General features: G+C 41.3%; 1 protein-coding gene across 6 annotated transcripts in view; it reads left to right on the top strand.

The window, feature by feature from the left end:
• The window catches only part of ITPR1 (inositol 1,4,5-trisphosphate receptor type 1), a 328468-nt gene that overhangs the window by 117557 nt on the left and 187588 nt on the right, over positions 1–23323 (top strand). For all 6 annotated transcript variants that reach the window (XM_044253119.1, XM_044253118.1, XM_044253116.1 and 3 more), the window contains exons 5-11: positions 856–971; positions 10300–10386; positions 12951–13109; positions 15030–15128; positions 16185–16268; positions 16378–16524; positions 22237–22332. In XM_044253119.1, coding sequence (XP_044109054.1) covers positions 856–971; positions 10300–10386; positions 12951–13109; positions 15030–15128; positions 16185–16268; positions 16378–16524; positions 22237–22332 — 788 coding nt within the window. The remainder of the gene's footprint in view (positions 1–855; positions 972–10299; positions 10387–12950; positions 13110–15029; positions 15129–16184; positions 16269–16377; positions 16525–22236; positions 22333–23323) is intronic.

Below are 23323 nucleotides of genomic sequence, written 5' to 3'. Positions count from 1 at the left end.
TAAAAACAAGCAGGAAAGTGAACTTTGATGAAAATATTAAGATTAAACAGTATAGTATCCTGTCTATCAGGATTATCCTATTATGATTATCCTGTTGGGAGGCCCAGAGTGCTGTAGGATTAGGCTCATCATTAGAGACCATACTTTAAATGGTTTTATTAGGTTTATTATCTAGGCGATTTCAAATTTCCTTTTTTTGGATCATCATTATTTTCCCCGTCTAGTGGCTCACAAAGGGAATGCAACAGAGTTGATTGTGCCTTTTTCTTACTTGCTCAGTTTGCATTACCATTATCTTTGCTGGTTGGACTTCTTTGGAGAAATACTTTGAAGCCAGTAATCTGTTGTGTGAGGGCCAGTTCTACCTACTCTCTAAGACAGTATATGAAGTTGTATGAGTCCAGGCACACCCACATGGAAGCACATCGTGACGCACTGACACTGAGGGGAAAGGGCTTGTGCTGTTTTGTTGTTTCTCTCCAAGCCCCAGATATTTTATTCTGCCCCTGAGAATCATTTTGTATATGGTGCTCAAGAGACCACTGCACTAGGGGGTCCCTATAAAAAAGCTTCTCTAGTGTTTATTTCTAAGCAGATTCCATGCCCAGTGTAGAGCCCAACATAGAGCATGAACTCACAACTCTGAGATCAAGACCAAGACAACAGCTAATGAATTGACTGACTTTCTGAAAGCCTCAGTTTCCTCACCTGGCACCTCACATTGTGGTGGCATAGATTAAAGGTCAGAGGAGAAGTTCCTAAAAGGGCCTTGTAACTTTATATTTAAGAGAATGTTTTTTCATAGGTTGGATGCATATACTTCCTCAAAAACATTCTTATTTGTTTCACTTCTAGATTGCCTCTTTAAGCTATGTCCCATGAATCGCTACTCTGCCCAGAAGCAATTCTGGAAAGCTGCCAAGCCAGGGGCCAACAGCACAACAGATGCCGTATTGCTCAACAAGTTGCACGTACGTATTGCGAGGGACCTGCCTGTGACAAGGGTCTTATGAACGGCCACTTGGATTGTGTCTGAGTGAAGTGGATTAGCTTTGCAACCCTCCAGCTCTGGGCACAGGCTTTCCTATGTTCTTTGATAAAGGGGTAAAAGGGAACTGACTCTAAGGAGAGATGGGTCAGAAACACCCTTGAGATCATAGTCACCCTGGGATCCCTTGAGAGGCACTGTTTTCTTAGGCATTCCATTTCAGGGGTAACTCTAGCTACAGTACTGGATATGAGCACAGGCTCTGGAAGCAAACTCACTCAGTATTGATCTTGAGAAGGTTAATCAGTCCTTTGGGGCCTTCGTTACCTGCTTATAAAATGGGAATAGGAATAATATCCACATCAAGAGATTATTGTGAGAATTATATGAAATGACACATGAAAGGCACATGAACAGTGCCTGCAACATACAATAAGTGCTTAATAAATTTTATCACTGTTTTATCTTGACTGCTAGTTGGCATATAAGCTTATTCCACTGCTGATGTGCTCTGTGACCAGGAGCAAGTTTTTGAGCCTCTCGGAGTGTATTTCTCTGTTTGTAAAACAGTGACATCGTTTTCTAGTGTCTAGTATCTAGATGACCTGATTCTTCTGTGAGGCTAATTTGTGTGGAACTACTTGAAGATGTTTAGTACACCCGATGTAGTAGTATGTATTAAAATTGCAACCCATTCACTGTCCCCCTTTCTTGCTTTATTTTTCTCAGTGTCATTTATCATAATATTTCTAATGTATTTCATCAGCTGGCTACCCCCCCACTCATGTCAACAGACTACTTGCAGGCACAGATTTGTGTCAGGTTTGTACACTGCTGTGTCTCTCGTGCCTACAAGACATGGTAGGCACTCAGATACTTGCTACTGGAATGAAAAACAAAGGTCTCTCTTGAGACTTAGCGACAATAGTTAAAGACACAGTGTATCTGTGAGCCCCATGGAGCTTACCCGGTCATCTGTCACACTGACTCCCCTTGAGTAATATGCGGCAAAGTCACGACCAGCTGCATTTGGTAAAGGAAGGCTCACATGGAGGGCCTTATTGATCCCGTGCACACCGTGTTGGATGGGGGTTAGGTGCTCTAGGTCTGATGAAAAAACCTGGTTCCTAACCTCAGGGAGCTTGTGCAGGGTGAGAACACACCGGCAGTCACCGCCATTGCACTTACAATGAAATTCAGATGTTGTCCTTGCTGGATCCTGCTTTCACCTCTGAGCCTTCTGAACTCTATGTACTCTGCTCCAGTAGCTTTATCTCATTTCATTTTTTTGAGCACCATAGTCTCTTAACAGTTTTGCTACCTTTGTGCTTTCAGTTTGTCAGTTTAGAACATTCTTCTCCTGATTCTTCCTAAGTGAAGACTTTTGCCGCCTTCATATCTCTGTTGAAGCGTTATCTCAGCGAGGTCTCTCCTCATCTCCTATCTCAGTGATGCCCTGCTCGCTTTCCTCCACTGTGGCACAGTCTCTGTTTTTCTCAGCACTGATGAGAGTCTGCAATTATATTTAGTACTTCCCTTAATTATCCTCTTTCATTCATTAGGATGGCAGCCCCACAAGATGAAAAGGAATGGCTGGCTTGTTCACCACTGTGTCCCCCCTGCCCATGATAGTATCTGGCACATAGTAGATGCTCAAGAAATATTTGTTGATTGAAGGAACACTGTGCTAGGTAATCAGGATAAAACTGTGACAGTGTCTGAACCCTCTGGGAGCTCAAGAGTTAATAAGGAATAAAGAGGTGGTGACAAGATGGTATGGCAAGTACTATTACAGGTGATCCTAAAAGCACCTGGGAGGTTGCAGAAATACCTAGAAGGAGCACCCAAATCCATCTCTGTGAATAAGTATGAGTAGTCAGGGAGCGCTTCCTGGAGGAAAAAGAAGTGCCAAGCCTCCGTCTGAGGCATCTGTGGGAGTCAGAGGTTAGGAGAAGAAGAGAGAACAGAAACAAATAGGTTGCTTTGAATACTTCAGGAACTGTGTCATTATTTTCATGATTTTAGGGCAGACATTCTCAACCTCAGTAGACTCCCTCTTAGTAGAAAATACTGTGTAACTCTATAAACAGGAAATAACATTCATACATAATACAACCTCTGAAGACACCACCTTTTAAAAAAATGAATTATAAAGAAGAAATAAGAGGAAAGTAATAAATCTTATAATTGCGTGCTTTAGTTAATGCTTGGGCAGGATTACTCAAGGGGACTTAAGGAAGTAAATGCTCGCTCCTATTTGTATAAACTCTGAATGAGGCAGCCAAAGACTATGACTCAGGTAGGTGTGTAGTACTGTCACTAAAAAGCAATTTTTTTGTAAGTAATTTTCCAAAATGGTCAGCAGATCTTGGTAGTGTTACAAAGAATGCAAAGTACATTCCTCCCTTTATTAAACAGCACTTGCATTTTGGGTAAATGTGTTAGTGGTAATTAAACCCTATCAAACTATGCTTTGTGTTGATACGTTAAGTGGAGTTAGGAGCTAGACCCAGAAATTGCAGACAGCCTTTTAACCCATGTAAATGTCAGACATGCAACTATACAGGATGAATGATGCTTTGTCCTTAGACAGGATTTTACCATGCATCTCGGGGAATTCAGCATCCCTGGCTTCTGTGCACTGAATATCAGTAGCAACCCCCGCCTCCCCCAACCATTGTGATGACCCAGGATCCTCCTGACATTTGTGCTGGGACTGTGGCAATCTAGTTGAATGGTTTGGGCAAGACGTTTAATTTTGCACATCTCTCTCAGTAGCTATGGAGTGCTTATGCCTTTGGGGTTATCTTGGAAGAAGTACATCTTTCGTAGTTTGGACTTTTCTTTTTCTGATACGAAAATCTTTCAGTTCTATCAGATCTTATTAGTACCTCTCAAAAACCTTCCTTTTCCTATGCTTTTTACAGCAGAAGTTGGAAATTCCGATTCCTCTTGACTATGCAGGAAGCCAACTGGAATAAAAGGAACTTGGTGGGCCTGGTTGCTAAATGGAGTGTGCATGTATGGGTCCAGAGCAGGGAAGTTCCGTGCCACTGCTGTTGGTGCGTGGGGACATGGGCCCAGAGCTGCCGCCACATCTTATACTTTTTCAAGAGAAGCTAAAAATTCATGCTTTCTATCTAATACCTCAATTTTTCAAAAGACGTTGGCACCTAACTCAATTAAAGTTTAGAGCATCCATTCAGTACAATAATGTCTCAAGCTGGATGGGGTTCTTTAGACACCCATTTGCAACCTGTAATGAACTGTCATTACAGTTTCTTTCAAGGAAAGTTCCTTTCAGGGCTCCTTCTCATGAATGAACTGTGAAAAAAACTGCATAGTTGAAAAAAAATGCAACCTTGAAGGTGGTCAAGAACTCTGAACACATTTGAAACGAAAGAAAGAAAGCAAAAGAAAGAAAATGAAATAGCTCTTTCATGCTGTTGGTTCTTTAAAACATTTTTTAAAAAGGGAACTAGTACTTTCCCCCTATTTAGGGTTGCTGATGTGACTTGGAGGTTGACTTCGTGCATTTCCTACTTTGCTGCTTATTTGGACTTTTTTTCCCCTCTAGTGTCTGGAAGTCGTGTACGTGTTTTAGTACAGTCATTAAAATGTTGTATTTTGGGCAGCTGCTTACTTTTCGGGGTTGATGGCAAGTCTCCAGTGGGTTTTCATTTTTATTTTTGTCAACTACTGTGCAGCACCCCAATCAAAGGTCAGATTATTTTAAATTAATGCCATTTAAGGAATTAGTTGTCTAGACCACTTGACTTCCTTTTCACTAGGATAAGCAACATATAAACAGCCGTTCTGAGGGAGAATGACATCTAGTGGCTGGTTACTGTGTGTTCATTCCCTCTGCAGGACTAATTGGATTGTGACTCTTCTCGTCATGATTTATCAAAAGTCTTTTGGCAAAATGAGCTTCTCCCACCCACAAATCAAATAATGTGTTCAAAGGCTTTGACTACTGTTTGCCGACAGCATTTTGACCTGTACTGTTTTGGTTCTGAGAAACTGTCAATTACAATAAGTCATAGTCTTGACAAACTAGGAAAAGCCAGAGGAGTGACGAGTCTCTTGTCTCCCGAAGCTTGGGTCCTATATTGCTTGTTTTCAGAAGCCTTAATTCCATATTGTATTACACATTGTAGAGCTTGTTGACCTTAAATAACCTTTCCCCATGTTCCAGTGACCTTTCTATAGTAACTAAAGAATGGTTTCTCTGTTTTTCTGACATAAGCTAACAGGTGGCTATGATAAGATTGACCTTCATGTCGCTTAGGGAGCATGGTAATATCCAGGGTGAACCATGGTGATAGAGACCATAGCATTAAGTGTGATTTTTTTCCTTGGAAATTCAACCCAGTGTTTAAGAGAGAAGAGCAACAGGTATTTAAATTACAAGGTTTTAAATTTTGAAAACATAACACACTTAAGATGAATTTTAAAAATCCAGGCTGTCACAGAGGTATGATGAGGTTTTTGAAGAAATAATACACATGAGTATTACAGAAAAAGAATTTCAAAATATATGAGTAAGAAAAGGAAAAAAAATACAATCCCTAAATCTTACTCCTCAAATATAGCCTTGGTTTATATTTGGCACCCCCCACCGCTGTATATTCCTGTATTTCTACATTTTGAAGTATCATTGGGAACATACGGCTATCTTCTCTTTCTTTAACTCACTTTTTTTCACTTAATATAAGAATAAGAATCTTTTATTTTCCTGTTTAGTGGCCACATGGCCACTTCCTCTGTTGTATGTCAACACTGTGATTTTACGTAGTCAGTCCTTGTGGGGTGGGCGGTATTCACAATCCTGGCAGTTTTTACAGGACTGAAACTAGCTGTTATGGACCTGTTTGTATGCAAGGTTATCTTTTTAGGAGAAATTTCTGTAAACAAAATTGCCAAATCGAAGTGGCGCCCATTGAAAATCCTTGAGAGATATGGCCAGATAATCCTTCAGAAAGATTTGTCAGTTCACCGTTTCACAGCATGGGCCATTCCTTAGAATGTACTTGAGGGGTTGAACAGACCAAGTTGTGTTCTGTTCAAGGGCAAAACAACCTCAATCAGAGGGCTCAGGCGTAGTTAGTACCTGACTCCCTTTTTATCAATCTGTGCCTCACCTATTGAAACACAAAAGTCATGAAGATGGTTTTGTCTAAGGCTGGAATTTGGCTTTGTAGGGGAAGTTATCTAAGGAACAATGGGTGAATTCAAGTGAACACATTTGGCATTTATGTATTTAGTAAAAAGTAAAATGAATTGGAGAGTTTTCTCCTTAAGCCAAGTATGCTTATGCTTATAGGAAAAGTGAAGTCTTCAAATAGTCCATGAGGTTGATGCATTGAATGTTCTTATATATAGTTATATAGGCTTGGTTATCATTAAACCTTTCAACAGTATTTCCGAGGAGACAGTCAGCATTTTAAGAGAGCTTCTTGGGTATTTGTTCTCTAAGATTTTCTAATTTTACCTTTTATATCTTTTTAAACAAATACTCTTTAATATGTAGAGCTGGTGGCATTTAATTTTTAATACGGACTATATGCCTTCTTGATGACTGACTTGATGTTTCTTTTTAGACATGCCAGCAAACACTGAGTTGCCACATCTGTACTTCATCTAAGTGTAGGTAGGAACTTAATATTTTAGATGAGTGCTTCTTAACCTGAGGTCCCTGGAAATAGAGAGTAAGAGGAATGCCCGTGAGAGTTTTTTCTCTTAAACTGTAACCTTTATATCATTTATTTATGTATTCATTTATTTATTAAGATTTATTTATTTTAAAGAGAGGCAAAGGAAGAGGGACAGAGAGAATCTCAAGCAGACTCCTGGCTGAGCACAGAGCCTGACACCGGGCTCAGTCTCACAACCCTGAGATTGTGACCTGAGCTAAAATCAAGAGCCAGTGGCTTAACTGACAGCCACTTAGGTGCCTTTATATCATTAAGTTCAAGAATCACTGCCTTGTGAATTACTAAAGATGAGTCCTTTCAGTAGGAGGTTTTGAGTATAGGAAAAACTATATTTGTTGGAAAACGTTGTGTCTTATTTTATTGAATGTATGGTTTTTCCCACTTGGACATTTTTTTCTTTCTTGAATGTTCTGTCCATATTAAGAGAGACAGCTACTTAGCAGAAAGAACAAATGCCTCTCTAAGAAGTCTAAACCTTCCTTCCAAGTGCATTCAGTCCAGTGTTGTGTTTGGGAGACTACCTGTAGAATGTGGGGGGTACTCCAGAGATCTCTGGAGGGGTGCAGCACAGGCATGAAGCTAGGGAGAACAGAAGGTGGGAGGAAATGTAGGGAGGCTGTGGATAGAGAGGAAGGAAGAGCTAAGGTTGGTGCTGAGGGCGGTTCAGATGCCTGGGATGGTCATGTTGTCCGTCCTGGTATTATTTCTGGATGTGTCTTGAGCCCAGTGGATTTTTATCCTTGGGTAACTGAGAGAAGCAGACTGGTACCTGATTCCAGGAGAAAGAGGGAGGGATGTCCCTGAATAGACCATTGTTTTATAGGGCTGAGACAGATGGGAGAAACTTAACAGTGATCGGCACTAACATAGGCAGGTCATTCCATCCTGTAACGTGGTTTCTTTTTGGTTTAGGATTGCTTTCTGCAACTTATTTTTGTCAGAAGATGTACCTTCCTAAAAATACCTGCACTGAAGGTAGCGATGGAGCAGATGCTGAATTTGAAGGAAATGGAAATATTTTTTTACCACCCAGACACCCAGTTCACCAGTGGAAGTTCTCATTATTAGAACACTAGAACATTTCTTAACTTTAGTGATGTAGTATAATAATGTTGGAATTTATTGAATGCCTATTATATATCAGGCATACATTTTCTCTGATCTCCCTTGCATTGTCCCCATTTTGTGAACAAGAAAGTTGGGCTGAGTTGGGCTTGGGAAGATTAAGTAACTTGGCCAAGATGGTAAAGCTGGTATGTGGTGGAACCAGGGCCAAGCCCAGAATGTCCTATAAGAATGCAGACCATTCTTAGGAAAGAGACCCATTTTCCCATTGACATCTGGGGACATCTGGACTCAAGGAGAGGGAAACTCTGGGAAGAAAACAATGGGAACTATTCTGAAACGCACAGCTGGTCACCAGGGTTTTATTATCCATCAGATTAGATACTGATTTCTTCCTGCTAATTTATTTCTGTTTGACCCAGTCTAGGTTTGGGGGACAGAGCTCGGAACAACAATGTCTTTATTGCCTAGGACAAAGCTAGTTCCCCTTCAGTTTTGTTATAATATGATAACAGTACTTTCTGAGGTGTACAAGTAAATGAATAAAAATGCCTGTTCCGGTTGGTGGCCCTGGCAGACTCTTCTGGAACCCTGTCTTCAGCTTTCCCAGGTTCCCGAGCATGCCAAATTTGGACTAGTAATGACTGCTGGCCCCTTTTGTACCTATAGATTTGCAGTTAACCCAAATGTGGGTTTGAGGATTATCCCTGCTACTTAATAGATGTGATTTTTAAAAAAATATCCAGCATCATTTTATTTATTTTTAAATTGAAGCGTAGTTGCCACACAATGTTAAATTAGTTTCAGGTGTAAAAATAGTGACTGGGCACGTTCATAGGTTATTCTATGCTCACCAGAAGTGTAGCTACCATCAGTCACCATATAACACTGTCACAGCATCATTGACTTTCTTCCCTATGCAGTACCTTTCATCCCCATGGCTTATTTATCCCATAACTGGAAGCCTACGCCTCCCACTCCACTTCACCTTTGCCCCCTCCTTTCTAGCACCTACCAGTTTGTTGTTATTATATATTGGTCTGTTTCTGCTTTTTTGTTTGTCCATTTCTTTTTTTAAAACGTGGGTTTTGAACTCACGGTCCTGAGATTGTGACCTGAGCTGAGATCAAGAGTTGGATGCTTAGCTGAAGGAGCCACCCAGATGCCCCTTGCTGGTTGATTTGTTTTGTTTTTTAGGTTCCACATGTAAGTGAAATCATTAGGTATTTGTCTTTGTCTGACTTCCTTTACTTAGCTTAATACCCTCAGGTTCATCCATGTTGTCACAAATGGCAAGATTTCATTCTTTTTTAATGGCTGAGTAATACTCCTTTGTGTGTGTGTGTGTGTGTGCGCGCGTGCTCACATAGCACAGTACAGATGTGGGTTTTTTGTTTTAAGATTTTATCTATTTATTTGAGAGAGAGAAAGAGAGAGTGCAAGAGCATAAGCAGGGGGTAAAACAGGCAGAGGGCAAAGGAGAAGTAGGCTCCCCGTTGAGCAAGGATCCCCATGCAGGACTTGATCCTAGGACCCTGACATCATGACCTGAGCTGAAGTAAGACCTTAACCAACTGAGCCGCCCAAGTACCCCAAAATAAGACATTACTAAACAAATTTTAAGTATACACAGAAGTAGATATTATTAACAAATTCCTTGTGTACCTACTATCCAACTAATTACAGTGTTGAGTAAACCTTTCAATCTCTGAGTCTATGTTTTTTCTTTTTAAAATGGCGATAACAACCCCCCCTCAAGGAGCTACTATAAAAATTAAATAAATGGGGCACCAGGGTGGCTCAGTAGGTTAAAGCCTCTGCCTTCAGCTCAGGTCATGATCCCAGGGTCCTGGGATCGAGTCCCGCATGGGGCTCTCTGCTCAGCGGGGAGCCTGCTTCCCCCTCCCTATCTCTACCTGCCTCTGGGCCTATTTGTGATCTCTGTCAAATAAATAAATAAAATCTTTTAAAAATTTAAAATTAAAATTAAATAAATTATAATAATGTCTAATAATAATAAACAGCATTCCATTAAAAGCTGCAGTGGCCAGGCACTATGGTACATGAGTAAAGGTACTATTTTTATCCTCATTTTACAAAAGTAGAAACTAAGGCTCATGAATTTTCCAGAACAGAGAACCAAAAGTCACCCAAAATCAGCATTTAAATTCAGTTTTATTTTATTCCAAAATGTTAAAAGAGGACTTTTACAAATCATAAAAGGGTTATGCAAATTTTCTCCCACCCCTACCCTATTTTCCTCAAAAATACATAAGCTTTTGACGTAGTCTTAACCTAAGCAGATGTCCATGAATGCCTGAAAGAAAAGAAAAAAAAAAAAAAAAACATTTTAAAAAAAGCCAAGAAGGGCAGAGTGGGATGGCTTCCTGAACCCCTTGCTCATCTTGCTTACGTATTTGCTTATTTCTGCATTTCTCGTATGAACTGGTGACACGGGTTTTGCATCACTGTGGAGAAACACAAGCCATTGTTTTCTCTTTGTGACCAGTCTTCCTTCTCCATGTACAGCATGCTGCAGACTTGGAAAAGAAACAGAATGAGACAGAAAACAGGAAATTGCTGGGGACCGTAATCCAGTATGGCAACGTGATCCAGGTAGGTCATGACCACTCTTCTCTTCTGGAGCTGGAGTGTTACAAAGAACAAAGCTGAAAAATAAACACCTAAGATTGGGTTTGGACAGCTTTCTCACAGGGCTCCCATGGAGACAGCCGGTCTGGTGCGAAAGGTATAGCATTGCTTCTTATATGGGTTGGATTCTTGGGCTTTTGAGTTGGCTCTCTCAGTGCAAGAAGCTGCTACTCGGCCCTCTGGTTGGTAATTTAAGTTCTGTGCAAATATTTGAAGTGGGAAGTTCCCTCTCTGGAAATGAGCCACGGCTGCACTTCTGTTTCACTTGCCTTCCTTGAAAGTTCTCTCTAGTGGGTAAAAATTGGCTTACCTGTAACTTTTATCTGTTGGTTCAAGAGCTGGTCATGGGGCAATCACTGCAATTCAGTACCTTCAGGTAGAATATTTGTTGACAGGTTTCACGTCTTGTCTCATAGATTGTGAGGTTCACTTGTTTATCCCCTGTGCCTTTAAAGTTGGCATGGGGTTAAATCACACTTTAGGAAATAGCTATTGTGGGGTTTGCTAAGAAAATCTATCTGGGTCTTTCCTTGCAGAAAATAGTGTGAGAGGAGGTCTAGTGCCAAACGTAGCCTTTTCCTTTTCTTCCTTTTTAAGATTTTATTTATGTATTTATTTTAGAGAGAGAGAGCTGGTGCCTGCATGAGTGGGGGTGGGCGGAGGGGAGGAGCAGAGGGGGAAGGACAGGGAGGGGATAAATCTCAAGCAGACTCCCCACTGAGTTCGGAACCCAATCAGAGGCTCCATCTAAGAGACCCTGATACTGACCTGAGCCAAAACCCAAGTCCAAGGCTTTACTGGCAGAGCCCACCCAGATACCCCTGTAGCCTTTTTCTACTTACCTAGTTGCCGGGTCATTTTGATAGAGACACAAAGGGTAATAGTTACCAACTTTTGAAGACCTCACCCATCTGGTTATCCTGCTCCATTATTTACCTTTTGGAAAGATAGTGCTTACCATTTAAACTTGACTGGTTACAGAGGAATTCTTTCCTGTTGTTATTTGTGTTAGCAGTGATAATCTAGAGCATGGGAAAAGTAGAATTGCCACATTGGTAATAGCCACCTTTTATGTTTAAATGGGTTATTATTATTTGGATTTTTGCAATAGTAAAGTAGCTTTAAAATCTGTGTGAAGATATGTCCTGCCAGTCCCCCTTGACCATCCTTTCAAGTTCTGTCCAACTGAGAAAGGACACAAGGGGCCAGGTGGGTCCAGAGTTCAATATCTGCTTTATTACTGGGTCAGTCCAGTGCCTTCAAATTCTGGACTCCCTCCTGTGTTTAGATCAGAGAATATGGCTTGAACTGAAGATGGAAGGTAGGCACAGGGGCTAAGAATATAAACTCTCCCATATATTCCAATTCAGATTTTGTGACTTAATAACTATGAGATTTGGGGCGAGAAATGTTCCCATGCCTCAGTTTCTTCACTAGCAAAATGGGAATAATAATGGTACTAGTTGTCTAGAATGATTGAGAGGTACCTGTCCCAGAGTAGGCTCTGAATATATTTTAGCTGATATTACTTACTATTACTTCTTTGAACCCTGGATCTTGGGATCTGTCTCCATCTCTATGTAATGCCAGTTTATAAACCAACTGAGTTCAGCACCTGGACAGCTATGTGGAGGATTAGGGGCCACTCACCAGAGTAATGATGAGACTTAAGAGGGCATTGCCTTCCCCTTGTGTATAATGACCAAGGCATGCCAGGAACTCACAAATCAGACTCATGATCCATGACCCATGAGCCTAAAAGCATTGATAGAATGCTGTTGAATTGATAGAAGAATGTGGACCTCCTAGGAATGTTCTAGAAAGTGTACCTATTAACATGTGAAAAAGGGATATTGGCAGTTGGCAATGCAGTTTCATACTGGTCTTAATATTTCTCCAGGATTTGGGCAATCTTTCATCTACCCTTCCATCTTCTCTTATAGCCTGTTAATTTGGGAGGCATTAATCAGCGCTTCCTGGTGTAGACCTACTATGAGACAAGTTGTTTCCCATTTAGATCTTTGGTTTTCCCAAGAATCAAGAATAAAGTACTTAGCAGTTGGAGGTGGAAATTTATAGCAGCCTTGTTATTCCACATGAAAGGACTACTCCTTATAGGGTCATCTCTTCAACTATTTCTTGTGCTCCAAAGTGCCTTCCCTCAGCTCCATGTTCAGGTCAGCAGTATTTGGATTGCAATTCCTCAGCTTCTTTACATGGGATTAGGCTCCTACTTGTTCAAAGATGGTATGCTCATCCTTGCTGATGGTGCACTTGACCTGAACAACTACCATCTTGTCCATGGCCATGTTGGGGGTGGGGAATAAAATATTTCTTCTTTCCTCTGCTTCTTCCCTTGCTCTTCCTTATTTTCCAATTATTCCCTGCCTCAGATACGTTGATGATTTTCTAACTTTAAAGTTAGCTCAGGGGTGGAAGGAATGTGTGAAACATATTTTGTGACTGAAGACATCACAGAGATTCAGAGACCTGCTGGCACTCACCTTATTTCCTCTGTGGGTTTTCAGCTCCTGCATTTGAAAAGTAATAAATACCTAACTGTGAATAAGAGGCTTCCGGCTCTGCTGGAGAAGAACGCCATGAGAGTGACTTTGGACGAGGCGGGAAACGAAGGGTCCTGGTTTTATATTCAGCCGTTTTACAAGCTGCGATCCATCGGAGACAGTGTAAGTGCATATAAAGTGTATATAAAAGTCAATGGGGAGAATTTTATAGTTGGAACCAGAGGCTCATCCTGGATGAAGAGAAGGGAGTCACTATGGAAACCAATGTTTGGGAAACAGGGAAATTTGGAGAGAAGTGTGACCTAAATACAGTAGCTGTGTTTTTCCTACTGAGTTTCTGAAAAAATTGGATGAATAGCCCATTACCTTAGTAACTTCACCATGAAAACAGCTATCCTATATAAATGTCCTGGGTAGTGTCCCTATCATTCTAGATCACTTGTGGAATGGAAACGCCTCTCTATTTTGGAAATACAGTTAGTAGAGAAGGAGAAGAGAAGATAACTAGATACAGTACGGAGGGAGAATGGATTTTAGGATGATGCTTCAGTTGTTCCTTTATCAGTAAGCTGGCAGATTCTCCATCCCGTGTCAGTGACTGGGGTTGTCCTCAGCTGGCTCCTCTGCTTGGGGGGTATAAAGCCACCAAAATCCTTGTCCATGTGACTCAGAGCATTCTGGTAGTTGTCAGCTGCATTAGTACGTCATTATGTGGGCATCGACTTGACAACAAGTATGTTTAAATGCTATTAAGCTGTTTTTCTGACCTTGTTAGGATTTGACAATAGTAGCTTCTTACTAACACAAAATGTGTTCCTTAAACAGTTTGAAATCTGGTCAAAATGCTCAGCTAGCTTTAATCTCAAACTGAGTTTTGCCGTTTTTCATATTGCTATTTAAGTTTGCAAGCTTTGGGCAGTGAAGTATTCATTTATATGCTGGGGTATGTATTATGTTATACGCTGTATCCCAGAAGCAGGTAGAAACAGACCATACCTTCCCAGATGGTATGTAGTAAATATTGATCCTCCACTGAGGAGAGAAGAACAAGTCCAGTAAAGCTTAGTTTTCACCATAGGTTTTGGTTTTTTGAGGTCCATATCTATCTATCTATCTATCTATCTATCTATCTATCTATCTTTCTATGTGTGTGTGTGTGTGTATGTGTATTTATTTGGAGTTAGGGAAAATTTAATTGTATGCCCTCCCCAAATGTAGCAAACTGAAAATAGATGAGTTTTACCTCTTAGGAAGCCATCAATTTGGTTTTCCTTCCCTCTACCCTCATAATAAAAGAGCAAGATGCTCTGTCCTGAAATTCATATTTGGCAAATCCTGACCTTCTTTAAACTTATCTGTTTAGTTGTGCCTTAGTTGAGAAGGTATGATGGCATGGAAAGGTTGATTATCCTTTGTAGGATAGTGTTTTACAAACAAGTGTTGATCTATTTGTGGACTCCCATCGGTTTAGTGGCTTGTGACTATCATTTTAGAAAGTGGAGAATAGATAGTATCAGGCTGTCCTAAACATAATGAGGATAGCTATTGTTTTAAGGAGGTAACTTCTGTTTTAGGTAAATATAGATATGTATATCTATATATGTACACCCACATACATATATATATATATATACACACACACACACACACACACACATATATATGTGCACATAAGTAGGTATGAATTGGAATATAATAGAGATGCATTTCTTATTCTGGCTTGTACCAAAAGAGTATGAAAGTCATTACTTTAGATATAGATGATTATAGCTTTATTCATTTAAAAATAGACTTCCTTCAGGCAATGTTCTGCTTCTATTCCTAATACTCTGAGCTTTTTTATAGATCTTTGTTAACATAGGAAAGGGGGTATATTGACACTTGGCAGCGGTGTCCCATGCTAGTCTTGGTATTTCTCCAGGGACTGGACGGGGATTGTGGGACTTCACTGCTTGGCCTGTGTTTGGCTGTGATGGGTGAGGATGTACCATATCCAAGGGTGTGGTCTAAACATTCCCACCTGCTCTCCACAAGGACGTCGGACCCTTTTTTTAAAAGCTCTGTTGGTCTCTTCCTTTCCAGGTGGTCATTGGTGACAAGGTTGTACTGAACCCCGTCAATGCCGGCCAGCCTCTACATGCCAGCAGCCATCAGCTGGTGGATAACCCGGGCTGCAACGAGGTAAGGGAAACCGCGTGATGGCTTGTGGGCAAGGAGAGGCCGCAGGAGCAGGGCTTCTTGGGGCCACAGCAGGTGCGTGATGAAAGTGACCTTATTAGTGACTCGGGGCAGCATACCTGTTCTGGAGGGGAGTAACCAAGGCCCAGAATCAGGGTTGGGGGAGGGCTAATAGCTCCCCTATGACTCAGTTTACTAAGCCTCCTATAATTGGGAGATTGTTGCCTAATTTGTTAAGCCAGAGAAGGGCCTCTTCTTCACATTTTTCTGGCTACATGGGCACCTTTTTCCAGTTTGTTTGCCTTGGGTGAATGTCTTTGGCTGCTTATTCCAACGGGTGTGCTACAGGCCATCGGTGGCCCGGCAACGGGGATTTGTTGACTTTGGCAAAACATCTCCTTGGCCTCCAATTTGACAATTCCAGGACCAAAGGACAGTAACTTGATTGTGACATAAATATTTGTCTATGGGTCAAGATCACAAGATCTTGTCCGCATTTCCAGGCTAGTTACCGTACATGTCCCTAATCTCCCTGTGCACTAGTTTTCCTGTCTGAAATAGGTGTGATGGTCCTTACCACGTTTCAGCGTGTTGCTGAGGACTGAACATAGTCGTGAATATTAGTGCTTCGCCCAGTGCCTGGCATGTGTTTAGTGTACCAGCGGTGGCTGCTGTTGCCAGTGATTATCATTCACATTTTAGAATGTGTTCACTGCAGTCTTTGTACCTGTACATTTCTCGGTCCTTGTTTCTACTGAGCTTTTACTTTTTGGCTGCAGAGCAGGAGAGTTGCAGAAGAAAGGCTGTGAAGAAGGTACCCTTAGTCATTTTGAGCATACATGGTGATGGGCAGAAATGCACCCTTTATTACCCAACACGTCTGCCAGGCCAGTTCAGTTGGCAGTTCCTGTGATCTTAATGGTATGAATTGGTAGGATTTTGGAGCGGAAGCACAGCCCTGCCTCTTAGGCAGTAATGTGGAGTTTTGGGGCTGGAAAACTCGCCACTGGAAAACAGTGGGGAGGGACGTGTGAAAAAATAACTGTATTTGTTTTTCAGGTCAATTCTGTCAACTGCAATACAAGCTGGAAAATAGTCCTTTTCATGAAATGGAGTGACAACAAAGACGACATCCTGAAGGGGGTGAGTTTGGTACTTCCCAGGCTGGCTGCACTTGGCTCTATGTGGGGCAGTAGCTCAGTTCTCTGGTAAGATCCATGGTCCTTAAACCCTCCATGTGCTGACTTTTTAGGGTGATGTGGTAAGGCTGTTCCATGCAGAGCAGGAGAAGTTTCTCACCTGCGATGAGCACAGGAAGAAACAGCATGTCTTCCTGAGAACCACCGGCCGGCAGTCGGCCACATCTGCCACGAGTTCAAAAGCCCTGTGGGAAGTGGAGGTAAGGGTGGGGACTGGAGAGGGAGAGAGAACATTCGGGGGTCTGTGAAGTGTTAAGCTCACCTCTTTCCGAAAATGAGTTGGGATGACAGATGAATAAGCGCATCGTGCCGCATCCGGAGGATGTTGGGTGCACTTGTGGGGAAAAATGATGTCGACTTGGGAAGCAAACTCTCAAGTGAAGTTGGAAGTTTTCTTACTCTTGAATCATTGTTTCCTTCCATGTCTTCCTCGACCGTGCTCATATGTCCCAACAATATGTAACTGAGTGTCTATTCTGCAGGGTACATCGGTGACTCATGTCAGGGATGGGATAGAGAAACATCCAGATCACTGGATGGCGATGTGGCCACAGACACTTTCCTCTTGCTCTGGGGATGGAGGTGAGGGAGGGAGAAGTTCAGGTTGGGTGAAGGACGTGGCATCTGAGCTGGTACGGAACGAGATGGCATGTATTTCTGAAGGCAGAGATGCGTAGAGCATCGGTCACTTAATGTCAGATGGTGGCATGCAGTTGAGACTATGAGGCAGCAATGAAGTGAGGCTCAGCGTCCCAGTTCAGTGGGGAGCAGAGGGTGGGCACGGAAGGGAAACAGAAACTGGGCTTGGAGTCTGGAGCCTGAAGGGCACCTATCCAAGCTGTGAGGAGTTTGGATTTAAGTCATAGGCGGAAGGGGCGTTTGGAGAGGAGTTTCGAGCAGGGGAGTAAAGTATTCAGTGCGCTACTTATGGAGATAAAGGATTCTGCTACTTGAGGAGATAAATGATTCTGCCTGTCATTTATTGAGAGGAGGTGGAAAGAGACTAGAATGGTGGGACCCCTAGACAATGGCATGAGTGCTTGGTGACAGAGGTGATGAGAGCCTGAGCCTCAGGACTTAGCCTCTCCCCAAAGCCCTTCTCTCCGTGTAACCGCAGCTGTTAGGGTACATGCATTTCTCTGTCTTGGCCTGCCTCCTCTCCTCTTCCTCCCTTGCTCTAATGGTTTCATGTTTTCACTGAGGTATAGCAGACACAAAGTGCCCAGGTCAAAAGTATATAAGTTGATGAGTTTTTACATACACACACAGTCACACGACCAGCACCCAATCAGGAAGTAGAAGATTAGAAGCAACTAGAAGGCTCCCTTGAACTTCTTTCCAGCACCATCTTTCTTTCCTCCTAGAGAAGTCGCCAGTGATTGGACTTCCATCTTCCATCTCCACCGTTAGGTGTTCTCTATTCTTGAACTTGGTATAAATGGAGTCAGAGAGTGTATAATCTTTATTGGGTCTTTTTTTTCTACTCAGCATGATTATTTTGAGGTTCATTCATGTTGTTGCACATGTCAGTAGTTCATTCCTTTCTGTTGGTGAGGAATGTTTCACCATGAGGTACACCACAAGTTGTCTCTTCACCTGTGGATGGACCTTTGAGTTGATCCCAACATTTGGCTGTTAGAACTACAGCTTTGGAGGGCATTACAGATGTGCGCAAGTCTCTTCATGGCTGTGAACTTTCATTTCTCTTGGCTGACTATCTAGAAATGGAACAGCTGGATCATATGATGGGTGTATGTTTAAAAAAAACAAAACTACTGAACTATTTCCAGAAGTGTTCATATCATCTAATGCTCCTCCCAGCAGGGTATGGGAGTTCTAGTTCTTCCACATCATCACCAACACTTGGTATGGTTCGTCCTTTCCATGCTAGCCATTTTAGTAGGTGCATCATGGGATTTCTTAGTGCTTTTAATCTGCATTTCCCTGATGGTTAATGATAGTGAGCAATTTTTCATGTCTTTGTCTGCCATCAGTGTATTATCTTCAGGGAAGTGTCTTTTGCAATATTTTGCCCATTTAAAAAATTGTCTTATGTTTCTTTTAACATGAATGTTGCAGTGCTTAGGTTTATCTTGACTGTTGTATAGAATAATTTCTACAGTTTTCATAATGAAAGGACTCTGCATAGAGTTTTCAATTTCTGCCTTCTTCTTACTCTTTTTCTCCTTCTCTCCACACCCAGAGCACTTGTTGGGAATTTTTTAGTCAGTGCCTACATAGAGACCCTGTCAGTCCTGTTAGATTAGAAACCCCTTGTGAGCTAGACCTTTGCCATTGTTCCCTGATGTCACCACTGTACTCAGCACAGCCAAAACGTCTTTCAGAACTACTTTTCATGTGATTTGGATACTACTGCCAAAAAACAAAAAACCCCAAATCAAAAAAACTTCTCAAGTGAATTTAAAGTAGTAAGTAGAAACTAAGAGAAAACTGAAAATACAGGAAAAAAGGAAGAAGTAACCCATCATTCATTAACTTAATGTACCCATTTCATTGGAGCTGTTTGTTCTGTGAGCAGGTTGTTTTGCACAGTTGACATCACTTTGTCAAGTGATGACAAACATTTTTGCATCTTGCTTTAACATGTTGTCATAACTCCCCCACCCATAAACAAGTCCAAGCCCTGCAGAAGTCACCAAGGCTGACTTGAGTAAACTTGCAAGCAGGTACCACCATGTCTTACTCCTTTCTACATCGGTAGAAATGAGTTAAAGATCACAAGTTTTTGTAGAGGGTGTTTAAGGTCTGGACTTTAAAAAGTTCAGATACTTAACTCAGAAATCCATTTCAGAACATCTTCTCCCTCTCTCTTTTTTCTTCTGAAAAGAAACAGCTGTCTAATTCTTATTCCCTAAAAAATTGTTTCCTGCTGGTTTTTCCCTGCATATCCTAGGAAAACATTGAGGGTCCTCCCCTTTTTTGTCTCCCCCTTTTTAATATTTTTCTTGCAGATTCTGGAATCATTAGTGCTCCTTTTTAAAAAAAGGAAGCCAATACCATGTATAGCATTTCTTGTACCTGTTAGTGACCAATTCTCTTGCTCTCATTTGAAAATGAGGAAACATATTTCACCTTCATTTTAAAAATCTTTTTTTTTTTTTAAATAATAGCTTCACTGAGCCACAACTCCTGCATTTAAAGTGTACAATTTAATGGTTTGACTTAGATCTGTAGAGTTTGGCCACCATCACCACAGTGAAGTTTAGAACATGTTCATTACTCCAAGAGGAGCCCTGTATCCCTAGTGATCACGCCTTGTTTCTCCTCAAACCACTCCCTCCTGGCAATCAGTTTCTTGTCTCTATGGAATTATCTATGCTGGACATTTCCTGTAAGTGGTATACTACACTATGTGACCCTTTGAATCGGACTTCTTTCACTTCTTTCAGAGTGTTTTCAAAGTTCAGCCATTTTGCCACGTGACTCAATACTTCATTCCTTTTTATTGCCAAATAATATTCCATTGTATGGATACACCGTACTTTCTTACTTGATGGCATTTGAATTGTTTTTGCTTCTGGGCTCTTCTGAATAATGCTTCTGTGAACATTCACCTACCAAATTTTTGTGAGGATACAGGTTTTTCAGTTCTCTTAGGGGTGGAATTGTGGGTCCTGTGGTAACACTGTTTAACTTTGTGAGGAACTGCCAGATAGCACTAGTTGATACTCCCACTGTGGTATATTAAGGTTCCAGTTTCTCCACATGGCCTTTGTTTATGAAGGCTGTTTTTGATGGATGCAGAATTCTAAGTAGACGGTTTTTTTCTTTTTGTACTTAAAAGTTGTGCATCCCTTGTCATCTTGTGTGCATTGTTTCTGTTGTGAATTCAGGGGTTTCTTACCTTTGTTCTCTGTATAGAGTTTTTTTTTTTTTTCCTGGCTGCTTTTTTAAGAAAATTTTTTATTTTATTTTGCTATGTTGGTCACCAGACAGTACGTCATTAGTTTTTGATGCATGGATAACACGCAGTGCTCCATGCAACCGTGCCCTCCTTTAATACCCACCACCAGGCTCACCCATTTCCCTTCTAAAACCCTCAGTTTGTTTCCCGGAGTCCACAGTCTTTCATGGTTCTTACCCCCTCTGATCCCTCCCACTTCATTTTCCCCTTCCTTCTCCTAATGTCCTTCATGCTATTCCTGGCTACTTTTACGATTTTTCTTGATATTTCTGATTTACATTAATCTAATTATGATTTGCCTTGGGTATGTGTGTGTGTGTGTGTGTGTAGGTATGTGTGTGTATGTGTGTGTGTGTGTGTGTGTTTTCCTGCTTTGAGTTCATTGAGTTTCTTGAATCTGTATGTATGTATCAAAATGGTAAAATTTGGGTTCATTTTGTCTCAGATATGTTTCCTCCCCCCACCAACCCACACAGAAATGCTGGATCATTTGATATTGTCTGACAGGTTGCTGAGTTTGTGGGTCACATTCTCCTGCTTCTCATCTGTCCAGTGCTTCATGATTATATGCTGAACGTTGTGGTGCTATTTTATGGAGTACCTGTATTCTGTTACCTTCCTTTAAAGAATTTTGAGTTCTGTTTTGTCACACAGTAATGTTACTTATGTATCAGATTGATGCTTTGGAGGCTTATTTTAAAGCTTTGCTAAGTCAAGTGTGCTACAGTCTTTTCTCTTTTGGGGGCTGGCTTGGCTCCATCACTAAGGTGTAATTCTTCTGACATTTTATAGAATGCCCAAGGTGTTCCATGGAATCTGTCAGAACATCTCCCAGCCCCAAATGAACAATGAGAACAATGGACTCACAGCTTTCCTATCATTCTTCATTGGGCCTTGTGTGGTCTCCCCTTACACATATGCAACGTGGTATTCAACCACAAGCTCAAGGAGCCTCCTGTGTAGTTGTCTGGAGCTTTTTCTCTGGGTAGCTCTGTATTCTGGCCCCATAAATTGCTGCCACTTTAGTCTCCCTAAATTCTTTTTTTTTTTTTTAAAGATTTTATTTATTTATTTGACAGAGAGAAATCACAAGTAGATGGAGAGGCAGGCAGAGAGAGAGAGAGGAGGAAGCAGGCTCCCTGCCGAGCAGAGAGCCTGATGCGGGACTCGATCCCAGGACCCTGAGATCATGACCTGAGCCGAAGGCAGCGGCTTAACCCACTGAGCCACCCAGTCTCCCTAAATTCTGATGTATCTCCTCAACTCAGATCGGTGTCTTCTGCTTGGATTCTTCTTCCCAGGGCTACCGTCCAGAGAGGACCCTTAAGGCAGAAAGCTGGAATAATCATGAAGATCACTTTGTTTGTTTCCCTTTTCTCAGAGACCACAGTTGTGTACTGCCTGTTGTCTAACATCGGAACACAGTTGTTTCCTGTATTTTATGCAGTTTTCTAGTCGTCTCTAGCAAGTTCATGTATTTTGTTCATGGCACCGACTGCCAGTTATTCCATCATGACCAGAACTTGAACTTACATGTATTTTTATGGTAAATTGGCCCAGGCTCTGTGAGTTTCAAGTTCAGAGCCCTGGCTTATCTGTGTGTTTCAGCACGTGAGTACAAGTACAGAATTCTTTCGGTTTCCTCTGAAATTTAGTTTTATTTGTCATGCCTTTTATGGATGCATTGTAGAATCTTAACTTGTACTTTACTATGATTAAAGCAAATAATCTGAAAGCCATTCAACTTTTTGCTAGAACCATTTCATATGAACTGGGAGACTATTTCTTCTTTGGAGAAAAATAACACTTTCGTATGTTTGTGCTCTGACATTATATGTGATACTTGCAGTGGCTTTGTTGGAAGATACTCATTTTTTTCAGCTAGTAAATATCACTACTGAACTATGACTTAGGAGTGAAGTCTCAGTGCTGTCTTCCTATGGGTTGACATTTTTTCCACTCCTGGTAATCATTCCTCCTCTTGTAGGTAGTTCAACATGACCCATGTCGGGGCGGAGCAGGATATTGGAACAGCCTCTTCCGTTTCAAGCATCTTGCTACAGGGCATTACTTAGCAGCAGAGGTAAGTAACAGCCTCTGTGTCTTTCTCTTTCAAGGCTGACACGTTCCTTTTTTTTTTTTTTTTTTTTTCTCATTTACCTGTGGCCATTGGGAAGTTAGATGCTCAGTCACCTTGCCTTTCCTTCGGCTTTTCTGTTTCTGCCTGCCTCATTTCTCTGCTTATAGATGAGAAAAGGTAAAGATGATTAACACATTTGAGTACTTCACAGGGATTTGATCAAGATGTGGGGAGAAGATAAGTTAGAAAATAATACTGACATGGGAATGCAATGTAAAGCATGATGACTGTAGTTAATTATATTGTATATTTGAAAGTTGCTAAGAGAGCAGATTTAAAAAAAAAAAAAGGAAAGAATGCTTCTCTGGGATTTAGGATTATAAAATTTTTGCTCTTGCATTTTGGTCTCCCCATGTCTTATCTACCCACTCTGCTCCTAACATGAATGTCCAAGACTCAGCTGTAGCGAAACATGGTGGTAAAGCTGGAAGCGTTAAGACACATAAAGAATTAGACAACTTTACCAAGTATTCTGGTTTTCAGAGCACTGCTGGAATAGACAGGGTCTTATCTTTACTTGTAGGAATGCCAAAAATCAAAGACATTAACTTTTCCTTAAATGTCTGTAAAGGGTGTTTGAGGAAAGGCAAAACTCAATACTGAACAGGAGGAATTGACTTTTTAATTTTTGTGCTCAATTAAGGAGCCATCCTACCGTGTGGCAGATGCTGAGTTTTACTCTGATCTGCTGGAAGATGTACGATACATATTTATATCAGATTCTTGTCGTACATCAAAAGATACCTCCCGTTGGTCCGGTTCCACTGTGGGACAGCTCAGAGATCTTCAGGGTGATTCAGTATTGCTTCTGCTGCTGACCCCAAAGAAGGCTGAATCAAAATGTACTGAGCCCCTCATCCTGGAGATGCCTGCTACTTGGAAGAAATGATGATTTCAAAATACTTACGAATCAAAAGTCAAGACCAAGTTGAAA

Source organism: Neovison vison, chromosome 6, assembly GCF_020171115.1.
Source record: "Neovison vison isolate M4711 chromosome 6, ASM_NN_V1, whole genome shotgun sequence".
NCBI lineage: Eukaryota > Metazoa > Chordata > Mammalia > Carnivora > Mustelidae > Neogale > Neogale vison.
The sequence above is the reverse complement of the archived record's forward strand: the minus strand, read 5'-3'. Positions and strand labels throughout refer to the sequence as shown.